Raw genomic sequence first — 16,658 nt, 5'->3', positions numbered from 1 at the left:
ATCGATTCTAGAAATTAAAATAAACAAGAATTGATATACAAAAATGTCGATTGAGACTTATCTATTAAAATTATCGAAGCTAATGTTAGTTGAAACGAGACAGAGATACAGAGATGTGATAGAAATGCAAATTTGTTTTACTCTATTTCCGTCTTTCTTCATCTAAAATAAACTGCAATTGCTTGTGAATAAATAATCTTCCGATCAATATTTTTGCATACCGAATTTTGCGTTCCTTTAGGCTTCTAGAATCGAAAATGTTTCACAAATATATTATATTTTTATAAAATATAATTACGATACGTTTGTACTTATATTTAGTATTTTCTTGTGTTTCTTATCATCTTTATCACGTATACAAAAAATTAGGCATCTTATTAGATACAAAATAAAGAAAGTCAATTTTTATGCACTTTAAGAAGATATAATTTCTAAAATAAATGAAATTTTAGAAATTTATTGAAAAGATCTGGCCATTTCTATGAAATATTATTGTAAAGAAAAGAATATTTCCTTTTTATCAAACTTTTAAATTATAAAACAGTTCATTGCATATCATTCAAATTCTTAAATTATAAAAATATAATTCATTAATACTATTTTAAGTTTTCAAATTGGATATTTTTATATCCAATTTTTATCCGTATTAGAAGATCAGATAACTAGATAGATAGATTTAACCAACCATTTGGCAAAGGATTAGTAGTAATGGCTTCCATCGTTTCCGTATTCATCACCAGAGCTTTTCGAGTAGGAGCTGTGGCTTTCGTAAGAACCATGCTCACCGTCTCCGTCCGTGTAGCTTTCACTGTGTCCGTAACTCGAAGATTCTGGTTCATGATCCGTATAGTGAGCGCCATCTTCGCGAGTATAACCGCTGTGATCGTTGGCTTCGGCCTCGTGATCACCCTCATCGATTGCATAATGAGTATCAACGATAGTGCCTAAGAAAATTTATAATTTGTAATGCAATTAATATAGAAATTTGGGATAACATAAGTTGAATCAATATGATCAATCTAATTCGCTATTTTGAATTGTAAAACTTGTAAAATGTAGATGAGTCTAAGTGAATATAAAAATATGAATACATAAAACAGATGTAATTTTAAAAATAAACATTACATCTTATTTATAACTAAAATGTATCCATAATTAATTGTGATTTAAAAAGATTTCAGAATTATTATCACATCCACGAATTTAATCGAAAGTTAAGTTTAGAATTTTTGCGAGCTCGAAAAATATAAATATTTAAGTTGAAATGATTATTGACTATGTTTAGCTATGCTTTTTCAAGCAATAACAAAATTAAAAGATTCAATGGAATTATAATTGGAAAAATAATTCCAAAATTTCTGATCATCTAATATAATTGTAAAATTGAAATTGAAATAATCGTTATAAAATGGGAAATAATTTGTAGAAATAATAAAATTTGTATTCGCATCAAAGTAATCGATAGCTGTAAGTAATGATATATTTCTATATGAAGTAATCAACAAAATGGTTAGGTGTCGTAGTTAAAATTAGGATAAAATGAGCGCACAAATGCATTCAGTTAATATCGTTATCTCGATGGTGTAGCTTTATTGGGGATCGATACTCGAGCCACTAAGTTTACGAGGGAAAACTTGCGATCGACGTTCATTAGAGTATGCCGTACGACTAATGGCATCGATATTTTATATGAAAATTATTGATAAAGAAGAAAGTTTTCCGACCTCGAAATTTATTCCAATTTGGTACTATCATGACTAAATTGATTCAAATTATCGCGTTAATAAAATTATTGCATTATTGTATCGTTGAAATATGTTTGTTTCTCTTTATCTCTTGATTTTCGACTAATTAAATGGCATTTGATTAATTATTTTACGTATTTAATTATTTAACGTAGAATTTAAGCATGTATATACATAATATATTATAAGATTATTTTATTCGAGAAGTCATTTTGAAACGAAATATTATGCTGTTTTTAAAATAATAAATTGATACAACAAAATAATTTATTATTTCAAATAAAGTCTGCTCAATCTTGTGCACAGATCCATCATGTTTGGAACTAATTTAGCAGTAGTATTTATCTCCTACAATTTGATTATTATTGATTCAAAAGCTGTTAAAAGCTCTTTTCTAAATTAATTTCTCGATAAAATATAATAATATAAACTTCCTATATACATCCTACAGAAAAATGTGTTGTCTTATCATATACATGCCACTTATCATTCACAGCAGTGGCATAAAAAAAATTGTTGAATTAAATTTGAGCAACATAATTAGTTCGATCAAACCTCGTTGTGAATTATCGTCATGTATTACAAAATCAAGAGTTACAAATTCCTATCCTCTTGTTTGGTAAATTGATAAGAAGCTAACTTCATCCTTTGTGCTCTATAGTTTTCGCGCAATTACGTGCTTCAGGTTGTACAGTTTCATCGTACCTGCACCCTCGTGATCACCCGCTTTCCAGGAACGAGAGGCTGCCTCGTCGTGGCTACTTTTCTTGTCAGCATGCGCTTTGCCGTAGGCAACATGCTTCTCGAATGCGTACTTGTCGCCGTCCTGCTTGTGGAAGGTGTCGAGGGTCTTATAGCCATGATTGCCCTTGCTATAGGTTGCCTTCTCGTAACCCTTCTCGCCCTCGGCGTCGCTACCGTACGTCTTGTAGTATCCTCCCTCGTCTGATTTGCCTAAAACCACCGTATTATTCGTGCTTGTTATCGTTCATGACACTGCAACGCCTCGAGAGGCTGCTTAAACCTCGTTCTCATGAGATCTCTTTTACTTTTTTGTCTCTTTTAATTTGTTAATACTCTTGCTTTCTTTGCTTCTGCTGATTCAATATAATTTGGAAGTAGAAACAGCGATGTTTTTGTTAAACGAGAGATCTTTTTTGCGTTAAATCTTTCAAATTATTTTAAATTGCTCAAATTAGCTTAATAATGGAAGTAATAGTTTTAAATATTTAAGTATCTATTTAGAATGTTTTAATTAAGAGAAATCTTAATTTATCTTACTTTATATTTATATTATTAATACACAAATCTTGAAACAATTATTTTATTTCTAAAAATAAAAATAAATAAATTAATAATAATCTATATTCTTTAATTATGAATTCAAAAGAGGATGCAATCTTGATCGTCGATTCAAAAAATTTTAGTATAATTTTTAAAAATTCTCTTACAAATATCGTAAAAATCTTTCGAATATCGTACATATCAACACTCGTGAATTGAACACTTTACTCTTCAAATACTTTCAACTTACCAATAACATTGGATTTCGAGATTTTGAAGAATTCCTGCAATTAATTTATATTATTTCAAAACCAACAACTGCTTTGAATAAATAATTTTCAATGAAATACAACTTTTCATCTACTCATCTTTTAGTATTAACAATTCAAAAATTTAAAAATTGCAATCCACATGCACCCCTTTGTTATTCGTGAATAACAAAATTCGACGTGAGATAACATACCGGAAGCATTTCTCATGCGCTTTTTAGGAACTTGTTGTTCTTCCGGCGAGCTTCCCTCGCCGAGTAAATCCTGGAACGCCATTTCGCGGACATCTCGACGCATCGATTCAACATTCACGAAGCCGGTGTCGTCGCGACCTCGAGCCTCGAGCGAACCGCAACAGACGAGAAGAAGCAACGCGACGACCGGCCCACGCCTCATGGTTCCGATACTCTCGATATCGATATCGATGTCGTTTGTTGGTAAACTTGGGCAGAGGCTGCTTTATCCATCTCCTCCCACTCGGCTCTGTTGCGAATTTTCTTCCGCAGAAGGGATATCGGCGGCAGATGCCGGAGATCGAAGGGATTTCGCAACGATTTCCAAGTCTTCTATGAGATAATAGATTTTGGTACGGCTGCTTCGAAAAATCGATGCATTTCCATTGGAAAAAGGAGACACAGGTGCGGCGAATTCTCGAGAGTTTATTAATGGAATTAATTTCAAGCTTTTTGAGTAGGAATTGAAGAGATGAAACGATCCATTTTAACATTTTTGATTGATGTCGCGTGGTTGCTACATAATTCGAAGTGGAAGCAAGCTTTTAGAGCTGAATGTTAATTGAATCTTAGTTAAATGGTTGTCAAAAATACGTTATAAATTAATGTCATGTTCAATGTATTACAGAAATTCGAAAAAAGAGCGTTCAATCTTTTTCTCCAATAATCTTTAAAAAAATTTGTTACGTGTTAAAATATTAATCCTCCTGTATAATTTAAGAGAAAATTGAAATTATTATATATTTTAATATGTTTTGATCATAAAGGCTAATGCAAAATTTAGTTATTTGAAAAATAATTTATATTTCTTTTTACACAAACTCAAAATCGAAATCGATCTAAATGTCTTGTTTTATTAATCACTTTTTAAACGAATTACAAATCGTAATTAGAAGTAAAGTATCGTAAATTAATAATCAAATGCAATTAATATATCAATTTAAATATATTCCACAATTAATAAAATAATCGTAGATTGATTACACGCTCGTAAATATTCTACTCGACACTTTTAACAATTATACCACGAACAAAGCATCAATGTGTAATTAAAATTGGCCATTAACTGTAATAAGCGACCCAGTTCACCACGAATTTTAATACGTGCAAATTCCCAGAAATCCCGACGAATTTTCGCAACCAAAACCACGCCAGAGGAATTCCTTTCCAAATCCACGTTGCTAACGATAACCTCCAATTATAAAAAAAAAAGTTATTCAATAGAATTTCCCAGTTTTTCTTTTTATTCCATTAATAATTAGAATTAAAATCCTTTCAACTTCGTCTTTTTCGGACATTCCCTTCAAAACCATATACACACGCACATTTAATTTATTCTCAAATCTATAAAAAAGTTACTCGACAAGATTTCCCAATTATTTTCTTTCCTTCCATATCATTAACAAAGAATTAAATATTCTTTCAATTTCTTTAATTCTCAGCATAACTCGATCGATAAGTCGAACAAATCGCGAAACGTGCGGCACGAACGATTTCACGCTTTCCACGATCACTGGAACGAAACGACGATTCAGTGGTGTGCCGAGATCGTATCGATCTGAGCACAATCGAATGACATAACATTGACTCCCCCGCCCCTCTCTCGAAAGTGTTTCGCTTTTTACACGTTGACCAGGGTTCTTACGACGATATCGTTTCTCGATCGACCGCGTTATCTCACGCCTGTTACAGAGACGTTTCAGTTAGTCGATCGTTACGCAGGGTTTATGGAAGTTACTGTTCGCGATTGACCGTTTCTTGGGCATTTTTTTTTTTTTTTTTTTTTACCACTTGGCTTACCGGATCGATGGAAATTGTGTAAGCGGTATTAAGCGAAGCGAACGTCAGAGAGATCCGATTACGTTAATCTTTTATGGTCCGATCGGTATTCAACGTTTTATCTGAAATGGTTTATGATTAATGAGATATCTACTATTTTAAACTGATTTAAACGACGTAGTTATCTTTTTTTTTATTGGAATTCGGATTAATTAGTGTTGTGAAAGTTAAATCTTTCTAATCTTTCTTATATCTTTCTTTGTTAAATTAACGTGTAACTGATCATTTTAATTGAAATTTGTAATGATTTGTTTTTTTTTTTTGAAAAAATTTTTGATCCTTTTAGTAAAAATAAAATACATATTTTAATAGAAAAGTGGAAAAGTCTCATAGCGGATATTTTTTTAATTATACAATGGAAATAAAAATCACTAGATCTATCAGATTTTCAACAATTATGGATAAAATTATAATACAAACGAATAAATTTTATATAAAATAATTATTAATGTCTTGAACTTGAATACTTTAAAAGCATTAAATATTATATTATTCTTGTCAATTCATATAATCAATTATTTATTTCAAGTTATAATTTATAATATCACTATAAGTAATTGTAAAAATAAAGAAAATAAAACGATCATTTAAAATGATCATTACTTTATCACAAACATATTATTTTTACTTTGTCTAAAAAATTACGATTAAATGTCTTTAAAAAAAAATAAAGAAAATGTGACAAAGTATTTGAAACAAAACTTACAAAATACAAAATATTTCTATTATCTTTTTTTATAAAACCCCTGTCGTATTCGATATCATTGTTTTAAATTCATGAAAAATCACATTACTTACGGGACGATACAATCCATTATGTAAAATCACACTGTATGACGCTAAGTTGTAATCATTCACATCGCGGATCCAACGTAAAATTATCCCTAAAACACACGAACGCGAAATTATTAAAGATTTCCATTTCGAGCGAGTGACAACCTCATCTCGTTCAACTCTCGGTGATTATTCTCTTCATGGTGAATAAAATATCGCTCGAAGAAGCTCAAGGTTCCATCATGATGGAATTTCAGCCATTCGTTTTGTCTAGGAACGTGATTCTTCTTCTTCTTTATTTAAAAGGAGCCAACGCTTCGAAGGAGGCGTCGACATAATCGAGCTTAAAACCGCAAGTCGACGTTAAGCGATCCGAATACCTGCCACGCCAGCTACTTTCCATCCAGATAATCCGGTAATTTGAAAATTTAGAATGGAATGTAACTCCCGGGAAACTATTTGAAGTCTTGTCTGTGGCGGAGGATTCCTTTTCTTTTCGAACTTTATTGTCAGCCATGGAACATGGTGAAAAGGTGATGAATTAGAATGAAAAGAATTAGTGGAAATTGACTTAATTAATTTTAAATTTTAAGCAGGATTTCGTTACGTTGGAAGGATTTGACCACCGTGTGAAGATATTAGAGAATTTTAAGAATTAAGAGAGGAACTATCTCTCAAATTAGAGATTTCCACAAGTTTAAAAATTGTGGAATTTAGGATAGAGGATTCTTAAAAAGATTCTAATTCAAGCTTTGAAATTTATGAAATTCAGAGTATTGTAAAATACTCGATCAAATTATGAAAAATTATATTTAGAAAATGAAAATAACAATAATTTTGAAGAATATAAAAAAAAGAAATACAAAAAGGAAAGGAATGGATGTAAATTGAGAATTGCTGATTGATTTGGAGCAAATTGGAAATTTTTTTAGATTCCTAGAATTTTCCTTAGAATTTTTCCAGAATTTTTTGTATATTATGTTTATGAAAATCTGTTTTTTAAAAATAATCTCATGGAAATCTAAATTATCTTATGATTAGATCCAAAATATTATACGTACAAAGTTTTAACGCGTGCACGCAAGCTCGATGGTTAGCTGAATCGACACAGGTAGCAGACCTTTTAATGTATTCGGCGCCTCGATTATTGACGTACACGTATCGTGTTGATATTCATAGTGTACCTTGCTATTGCTCATAATATCACGTCGATACTTTAAAACTTTGAATTATAACTAATAAATAAAAGTAATATAATAAGATAAAAATAATGAAGAATTTGATAAAAGTAAAATTTAATCTTCTAATATACTATATTCGTATATATAATAATCTTTTTTTTTAAATTATTGTAAAGCTTTAGAGTTTTTATTTTGCACTTTATTTAAATCGAATATTTGATTTCCTTTATTTTCCAATCTACCTTAGAAAATATACATTTTTTATTTTATTTTTAATTATTTTAATTAGTTTATAGAAAGAGTGCACATTTTTTACGTTGATAATTATTATAGATTTCAATTTTTGATCCAAGATAAAATTTTCATTCATATTGTACAACATTCGAATATATTTCAATTGAATTAAATTTTAAATGCTAATTATTTTTTTCTTAATATGATCAAATTATTTCAAATTTTCCTATTCTTCTTCCAAATATATACTCTTCTTTCTTACTTCTCTAATTCTCCAATCATCAATCGTGTCGTCGATGAGATTCTATCGCTGTTATATTATTTCGAACGGATAAAACCAGATTGGTCAAAGCGATTTTTCCATAGATACATCACTGTCTATTTCGAACATGAAAATTCAAACTGAAAGCCGCAACACTCGCAAGAATAAATTGTGAGCGACGTTTACTTTTAATTTCATTATACCGAAACGGACTTAGCGGTTTTAATAAAGAGCCCGTGAAAATTGCGACCCTTTGTTTTTGCCGCGTAACGCGTACCATGGGCATTTCATTTCTTTTATTTCCGGATGGGCATGCTGTTTTTTTCAACTCTCCACTCTTTGTCCCGATTTCTTACTTTTATTTGGATCATTAACTGTTTCGCAGTGGTTTGCTCACTTTGGCTCACTTGAAAAGAATAAACCACCGTAAAAGTCGATTTGTGAATAAATGAGAATGTATGTGGCAAAAGTATTCACATAATCAGTTTTTCATATCATATCATAAATCATTAAATTATTTTAAAAATAAATAAAAATAAATGCCTTGGTTTTATCCAAGAAACATTATCATTCAATGACTTCGTTGATTTTGTGATAACCAAAATCGTATTCCATTATTAAAATAGAAATATTACTTGTATATGAGAATTATAATATAATGATTTGAATAGAATATATGTTTCGAATGAAATATTTGGAAAATATAAAAATACACAAAGACAGCTATCCTTTCTTTTAAATATGAATTTGTGTATATAATCTACACGACTATGATTCTTAAATTTGAATATAAGAATATAAAGTGAAAAATAATTATTATTATTGATTCGTATTATTTTACATTTATGTTTAATATTTTTTAATCAAAAACTTCTAACGATGGCTTTTTAAATTTTGTTAAAATATATTGTAATGATACTAAAAGCAATGAAATTGTATACAACTTTTGACAAAAGATTGTAGAAAGACGAGCAATTGGCGCTGACAAAGAATGTGCTGATTAATGGGTCTTCTTTTAACAGGGCTTAAGAAAAGGATGGGATAAAACGAACTCTTTAAGAGTAACTTAACTTTAATAAAATCTCGTGATTCACGCCCATACTATTGAATTTTTCAAAGAAGTTAAATATTTTTAAATTATCCCATATCCGAACAATCATTATTTAAAATTAAATACGTATTTATATCATACATATAGAATTCTATTTATTTAATTTCATCGGTGAACAAATACTGCAGAATAAATCCAGTAACTTTAGTAAAATAAAAGATGGAAAAAATTTTCATAAAATGAAATTAAGTGATCTCATAACAAATAATGCAAGCGTGAATATCTTTTACTTCTTTACAACGTTCACTATTTATTCATATTACTAGGACGTTTCCTTTTAGATTTGATAACAAAAACTTTATAGTCTACGTTTAAAGCAAGATTAAACGCGAGATGCTATTTACGTGCTCTTAAAAAAAGTACAATCGTAAAATTTCACTTCTTGAAGAATCTTATCCAAGAGAAGATAGATTTTTAAATTTACTGCTATTTAAATAGAAATAAAACTATAATTATTGTGAGTTGTTTAAGAAGTTTTTACGAAGATTGAAACTCTTTGAAGATGAGTTATTCGAGATGAAAAATTTATATTTAAGATTTATATTACTTTAAATTTTATTATGACGTAAAATTTCTAAATTGCTTTCTGATTTCAATATATTTTAAACTTGTTGATCTGATTTTCTATTTTTATTTATCTTTTTATCTTGTTTTTTTTTATCAATTTCCATTGAAAATATTATTCATATATGTACACATCTTCTTTTTTGAATACTTCTTATTTTTCTTCCTAAACAGCAACGCGCAGAAAAATTAAACAGTTCGCAAATGTGCGAATGAATGGAGCTTTCACGTGTAATTATGCTCAATGAAAGTGAATACTTCGTTTACTTAATGCATGCAGCTATTGTATTAACACATGTTGATGTATGTTGTAAAACTCATTTACTAGTTTATGCTAAAATTTTTCGAATTATTTACGTTTTTATTTTAATTAAATTACTAAAAAACAAAAATGTATTTTCTTTAAATCTAAAAGTATCGAATTTAATATTATATTAGTGTAATCTATTTCTATTAACAAATGAAATAATATCATACGTTTAATAGGGATAAATATTATTTTAATAAATTAATTAAAAGCAACTATAAAGAAGAAATAAATGTCGCACTTAGAAAATAAATAATTCTCTAATGATACAACAAAAATTATAATTTCGTTTAAACGTTTTTTAAATTATCGATATTTTAATATTCTTACAAAGAACCACAAATTTATTACAATTTAATATTTTTTTTGTTGGTGATAAAGACTATAATATCGATCTCAATTTATCTAAAGGAAATGATATACGGGAACCATTTAAATCACAGAGACTTTTAATTCATCTCAATTTTTTGCTTTATAATACATTGTAACGTAGATAACAGGTATATGATATACGACATGGACAGTTGCAGGAAATCAGGATCAATATATGAAATTTCTAGTCATTTAAATCCAAAGTTCTCCAGGCGAAACGTAATATCGTGTCGAAGCAATTGCTCAGAAGAGATAGCAGTAAACCATGAATTTCAATTTCAACTTCCGTATATCTAAACGGAAATTTATGAATTTCGTGATTCTATTATAATAATTAAAAGAATATTTCGTTTATATTATCTTTTTGCAATTGTTGTTGCATTAATTTTTGTGAAATATATAGTATGATTATTTCATTGTACTTTATTTTGTATATTTTAAAATATGTATAGCAATGTAAATAAGTAGATCGAATAACAACTTTTCTTGCTCACTTCACGGTATTTGGTATTATTGGAGATAATATGTCGATTTACAAGAAATCGAAGAAATAAATCGCATAGGAAAATCAGCAGATATAGAAGTTCGATTTCGTTCGAATGACCTCGTTTCTGGAAAGGATTCCGCTGATTTTATCGAACTTTTCGTTGCTCCTCTCCTCTTATGATGTACATCGATAATATCATTGATAAAATATGTGAAAGTTTATCTTTTTATTTCTTAAATGATTTTTTTTATGGTTACACCAAATAAGTCATGTATTGTTTCGTTTTATTTATGGTTTTTTATAATTTTTTTATTATCATCTTCTATATATTTTAATTTATCACATATTCTTGTATATAAATTTTAATCGAACTGTTTAAACTCATTTGAAATTCTTCCAATTGTATATTTATTGTTTAATATTAGTAGTTTCTCTATTTTTTATTACGGAAGAATATGAATTGAATTTCAATTTAAATAATTACTTTCTGTAATTATTTAATCTTTTTAATCATTTCAACATCAAATTTATTCACAAATAAAGAAAAAGTTTATTTTTATTAATTTTGTCTATGGTAAACATTTTTTTTTTTTTTTTGCGAAATTTCTGTAAAGAAAATATAATATATTTGAGATTTTTTTCATTGAAAAGAAATATATTTGTTATTCAATTTATTTAATAATTAATTAAAATTTAAATTTATTTAACGTCAAATATATGAAAGAATTAATTAATTATGGAATTAATAAATTAAATATTTCATTTTAAAAAGTTATATCCATTAATATCCATAATTTTTCATCTCATAAAAGGAATCGAAGAATTCAAAATGAAAAACTCCAAAACAAAAATTTGCATCTCAATTCGATCATTGATTGGTTCGTGACGATTTGGTTATTATATTTATAGACATACAGATTTAGAGATTTACGGAAATGAATTGAAATTGTTATTGTATCAATCTCTGAAATGGTTAGATTGGGAGCTCTTAAACCTTAATTGGATTTTGAAGGAACTAGGCGAGATATCGTAGGGTGTTTCTGAAGGTATCGATTTCGGTTCGTTTTATGGGACGATGTCACGCATAAAACGTTGAATATCCGATTTCCTGACTGAAGATTGTTTCTTGTTGATATATCATTAAATTGATAACATTTAGGATTTTGGATATAAATGGAAGGAAATCCTTTCATTTAAAACTTCACTTTTAGAATAAAACATTTATAGATAATGTAAAAAAAATTATCAATACAGCGATAAATTTATCAAACTATACAAAAATAAAACTTGAGTTTAACTAAAACTAATTTACTGAAAGAATTATTAAGAGAATATAAAAATAATAAATTCGATAAAACTTTCACAACACTGTTAAAAGTTATCCAGATTGAAAGATAATACATTAATAATTATCAAAATTTATTCGAATTCATTTTATTTCCATAAAAATTGTTCAGTTTCAATAATTTATTTATTAATTCCACTGAGATTGAACGTTCTTAGGGGAAAGAAAAGTTTAGAGAATTCACCAAATTACCATATGAACTAAAATTCTCAAGTAGTCGCGAATTCGCTTATTTAATTTTCAACGCCAAACAATTCGAAATCCGGTTCGTAGAACTCAGCAATCAAGTATATTGTCTCGTGTCTGGCCGTGTACTGAAGGCCAACATAATAAAAGACAGTGAAAACTGATTTGACCAACCGTCTCTCCCCCGAGAATCATCTCGTTCCGTTTCGATCGTGTTGTCGTGGACAAGCAAACGATCCCTTCCCATCATTTCATTCGATTCTCCTTTTATTCTAACGATTTTTACAAGTTCTATCTCTTTGTAGATGGCGCGAATAATCAATTTTTTCGACAATAATCGTAACAAAATTATTTATTCGCGGTAGAAAAAAGAGTATTCTTCAATTTCGGATTATTTCTAATGTAAAATAAAGTTGAAGTTTATAAATTTAAAGACAAACTTTAACTTTTCCTAGAAAACAACCTTTTCTTTAACAGCTTTTGAAATACATCAATTATAAGTAAAATTACAAAAGATGAAATCTTCCACTGTCAATTTATTAAATTTTCTTAGCAGAAAATTGACAAGATCTATAATAATACCAATTGATACACGTCGAAGAAATCGATATTTGCTCGAAATTATATCGCTTGAAATTAGATTAAAATTAGAGAATTCGAAGATCATTGATTCGCTAATAATATTTATATGAGAATCAGATATATTTAAATTAAATTACATTCAACGAAAATAACGTTATATCGAGGGAACGTTTCCATTCTCTCGTTGATATTCGATGGAATTTTCCACCTAACGAGGTGTCAGGAGATCTGGCCCTGATTCGATTTCCCGAAGAACTCTTCTCATTCTTTGGCGAAATTCAATTTCGACTTGAATCTCGGATCCTGTCATGGAACAACTTAGGCCGCGTTTAAACGGGGACGGCAGCTAATTAAAAAGCCCCCCGAGATTTGCATTCCCCGATCAACTGAACATCCTTCCAGTTTTTCCTGTAAGTAAATTCCACGATGACGTTCCACGGAAATTCCTTCTTGATATCTCGTTTCTACGTAATTGTATGGAAAATAAGTTGGACGATACTATAAACATTTATAGTATAAAATTCGGTAACAAATATCTTGCTATAATAATTTTATTATATTATTAAAATTCTTGTAATATTAGCTTAATATTTTGATATTTATTTTCGATCTATATCTTCTTATAATTTCACTTATTCTCTTATTTAATAATTGAAAACTTCAAAGAAGGAAAAAGTAGTACGAATTTTAAACTGAAGAGACTATACGTATTCATGAGAATTTAAAAATTCATAATAAAATTTGTCTAAAACTTATCCATTTGGAAACGAGTTTCCAAAAATGTCCTTATAATATTCCATATTTTTAAAAATAATCTTTTTGTATCATTTCCATTATACGCATACTCATTTCTTCGATTGGACTCCAATTTTCCATTGAATCCTTTATACTATAAAATATCAATTTCCAAAATTACTCGAATCCGAACGCTCTTAATCAAATCTTCTATCATCTTGAATCTAAGCTTCCTTTATCCTCCTCTTCCAATAATACCATCAATTCAAAAATTAAAAATCAACCTAGAAACGTTGCTCGACGTTCGATCTTCTTAATTCATCGATGAACTGCGTGATAAGGACGACAAGGGAAAATAAGAAAAATAAAAAGAACGAGGATAAAAATTTGCCTGGCGAAGGTAATCGTTGGGACGACCTGACAGAAGTAAGAAGAAGTAGTCGACGACGAGAGAGAAATAAAGGAAGAAGGGGGAGGAGAAGATGGCTCGTGGTGGCGGCCGGTAAGTCGAAGGTGGATGGATTCTGTCGGGATTCAACCTGATACCATTCATCTTCGTCTCCTGAACGAAGAACGAGGTGGCCCTGCCGGTTTCTACTTTGGGACACGCTCCTCTATCATGTTCACCGGTATCTTGATTCGTCCGCTGTCTCCATCCCCCTTTTATCACAGATACAGGCGCATCGTTCCATCTTTTGGGGATAGCCGAAAGGGCCGTTCTTATTTTTCGTCCGCACTCTTTATCAAACGTTTTCACGGCATCAAACTTTTATTTGATCAATGACGAGGCGAAAACTTTTTGGCATGGAGCGTGGTTGATAATTGAGTTGCGCACTTTGCCGCATGGTTCCGCAGCGGCAGCCACGTCCGGGAGATTGAAAGATTAATATTGCAACGGGGATGGTGTTCCTTGAATTTTGTAAAGCGCCACCACCGAGAAAAGATGGAGCCCGGCTGGAATTTATTTTGATAAGAGTTCCTTCCACGGTGTATAGCTCTTTTTCAAGGGAGAGTGAGGGGGAAGAGATTGATTCGGTTCAAGTAGAGAAGAGAGATTGATGATGTGATTATGAAGACTATGAGGTTTCTCAAGTTTCAGATATTAAGCCGCGATAATGGTTATTATGAGTCGTTGTGGCGGCGAGATGTCATAGTGAATTTTTACAGGAATTATCTTACAGCTTACAGAAACATTGTTCAATAATCTCATACAATCGAGATTAATATATTCTTATCTAATATCTTATCTTAAATTTTAAAAGTATAAATTTTTAAGAATATTTTTCATCCCATGCATCATATATCTGTGATTTGAGATAGGCTTAAATTATGTTTTTGGCATATGGTTTTCATTTAATTAACCTTGATAACATATCTTATAACGAGATAGAAACTTGATCGAAAGATTTTCCATTCAAAATTTAAACGTATTAATCAAAATAAATTATATTTTTTGAAATGAAATTGCTGAAAATAATGTATTTCAATAATGTATTTAAATTGTAATAAATTAGCTTAAATTATATAAAATATAAAGAAGAGCAAAAAAAAGAAGAAAAGATAATAAATATCGAATGTATCCATCAATTGTGTTCCTGACGAGCATCAGCAATTTTCCAGCGTAAGAGGTTCAAGAAAAGAACTTCCGGCGGTCGATCAGAAAAACACGTATTCCAAGAGGTTGAATCAATTGTAAGCCGACAGGGTTGGCTCTATCACGTCTTTCTACGACGTAAACGAGATTCTTTTCCATGAGAGGGCCATTAATCACGCGCTTCTACACCGGGGTGATACATTCGGGGGGAGGGAGAGATCGCTTCGATCCACGGGGGCTCGCGCCGAGTTTTCACTCGATCTCATTTGCCGGTGCATCCGAGCATAACCCGCGACCCTAAACACTTTTCCAACCTGATCCGGTTGCTTGCGATCCAACTTTCTCAGATCCTCGATGTTACACCTCGCTTCCAATCCTTCTGAGCTTTCGAGCCTTGCTCCACTGCTCCCTTCTAACCAATCTTCGTTTTTGCATCATCCTCCCCATCACCGATAACCTCGTCTCATCGATTTTCTTTTCGTTAATCCCACCCTCCTCGCTCCTTCCTATCAAACGCTCACGAAGCGATCCTCTCGATGGCTTCACTCCTGCTTTCGGATAAGTTTTATTTCCGGACGAGCGACAGCTCCAGGATTTCACGCTTTCTTATTTCTTTCTCTTCTTGTTGCTGACTTTGCGTATACGAGAATAACACTTTGTTGAAAATATTTTGCTCCTCTTTTTCCTTTTTCCTTTTTTCCTATGCACTTTTGTTAAATTTATTTTATACGTAATATGATATGTATATAGGATATCAAATATCTAAATAAATTGTTTTCGTTATTATTAGAGATAAGAAAAAAAGTTATCGAAAAAAATCCAACGAAATATCATTTTTCATTTCTTGTCTACAATTATTATTTTTTATAACAGGTTGAGAAATCAATATTTCTCACTCTTTCTATTGATATTAATTGGATTATAATATTTGCCATTGCTTTCACAGTATAATTCATTATAGTTAATTATTATATAGTTAATCAAGTAGCAATAAATTTTTTTAATTCTAATTCTACCATATTTCCTCCCATTCCTAAAATGATAAAATATCGGCGCACTTTGAATATCGATTAATGATTATTTTTAACAATTTGTAAGAACATTTCCAGAAATTTTATCGGTACAAATGTTTTTTAGAATTCGTCGTCGTTTCATTTACATCGAGCAGTTCAATCTCCACGATTGTCTTTTTTCTCGGTAATTATGCGGAAAAGTTTCAAATTTTTCAGTGGAAATTCCATCGGCGCGTATTTGACTTTTTCCCTTCTTTTTAGTATTCGAAAGAGGCGAGACAGATGGAATGAGAGAAATGAGAAAAATTCTTGGAACAAGAACTATAGAAAATTTAATTGCGCGATACCACGGTTATCGATCACATATTTATAAACTGTAAGGGGGAAAAAGTTGAGTTAGTCGATAGATGGAGAAGTTGGTATCTTGATTCGTGGTTAAAACTTAGCCAAGTCGGTTTGATCAAAAGGAATCACGAATCGTCTTCCGAAGAATCCTGTTGGCCGCACGTGATCAATAGCATCACGGTGGATAAGATCTCAT

The 16,658-nt window shown here is 30.3% G+C and overlaps 1 protein-coding gene across 1 annotated transcript; it reads right to left on the bottom strand.

Annotated features, from left to right (window-relative positions):
- Nucleotides 1-392: 392 nt before the first annotated feature.
- Nucleotides 393-5,718, bottom strand: LOC107995453 (uncharacterized). The gene is made up of 3 exons (XM_017052976.3): nt 3,493-5,718; nt 2,451-2,699; nt 393-944 (listed from the first exon to the last, which is right to left on the bottom strand). The coding sequence occupies exons 1-3, from the start codon at nt 3,692-3,694 to the stop codon at nt 700-702; spliced, it is 696 nt and encodes a 231-aa protein (XP_016908465.3). The 5' UTR covers nt 3,695-5,718; the 3' UTR covers nt 393-699.
- Nucleotides 5,719-16,658: the final 10,940 nt, after the last annotated feature.

The sequence above is a fragment of the Apis cerana genome, linkage group LG6, assembly GCF_029169275.1.
Source record: "Apis cerana isolate GH-2021 linkage group LG6, AcerK_1.0, whole genome shotgun sequence".
NCBI lineage: Eukaryota > Metazoa > Arthropoda > Insecta > Hymenoptera > Apidae > Apis > Apis cerana.
This window is presented reverse-complemented; position numbering and strand designations above follow the sequence as displayed.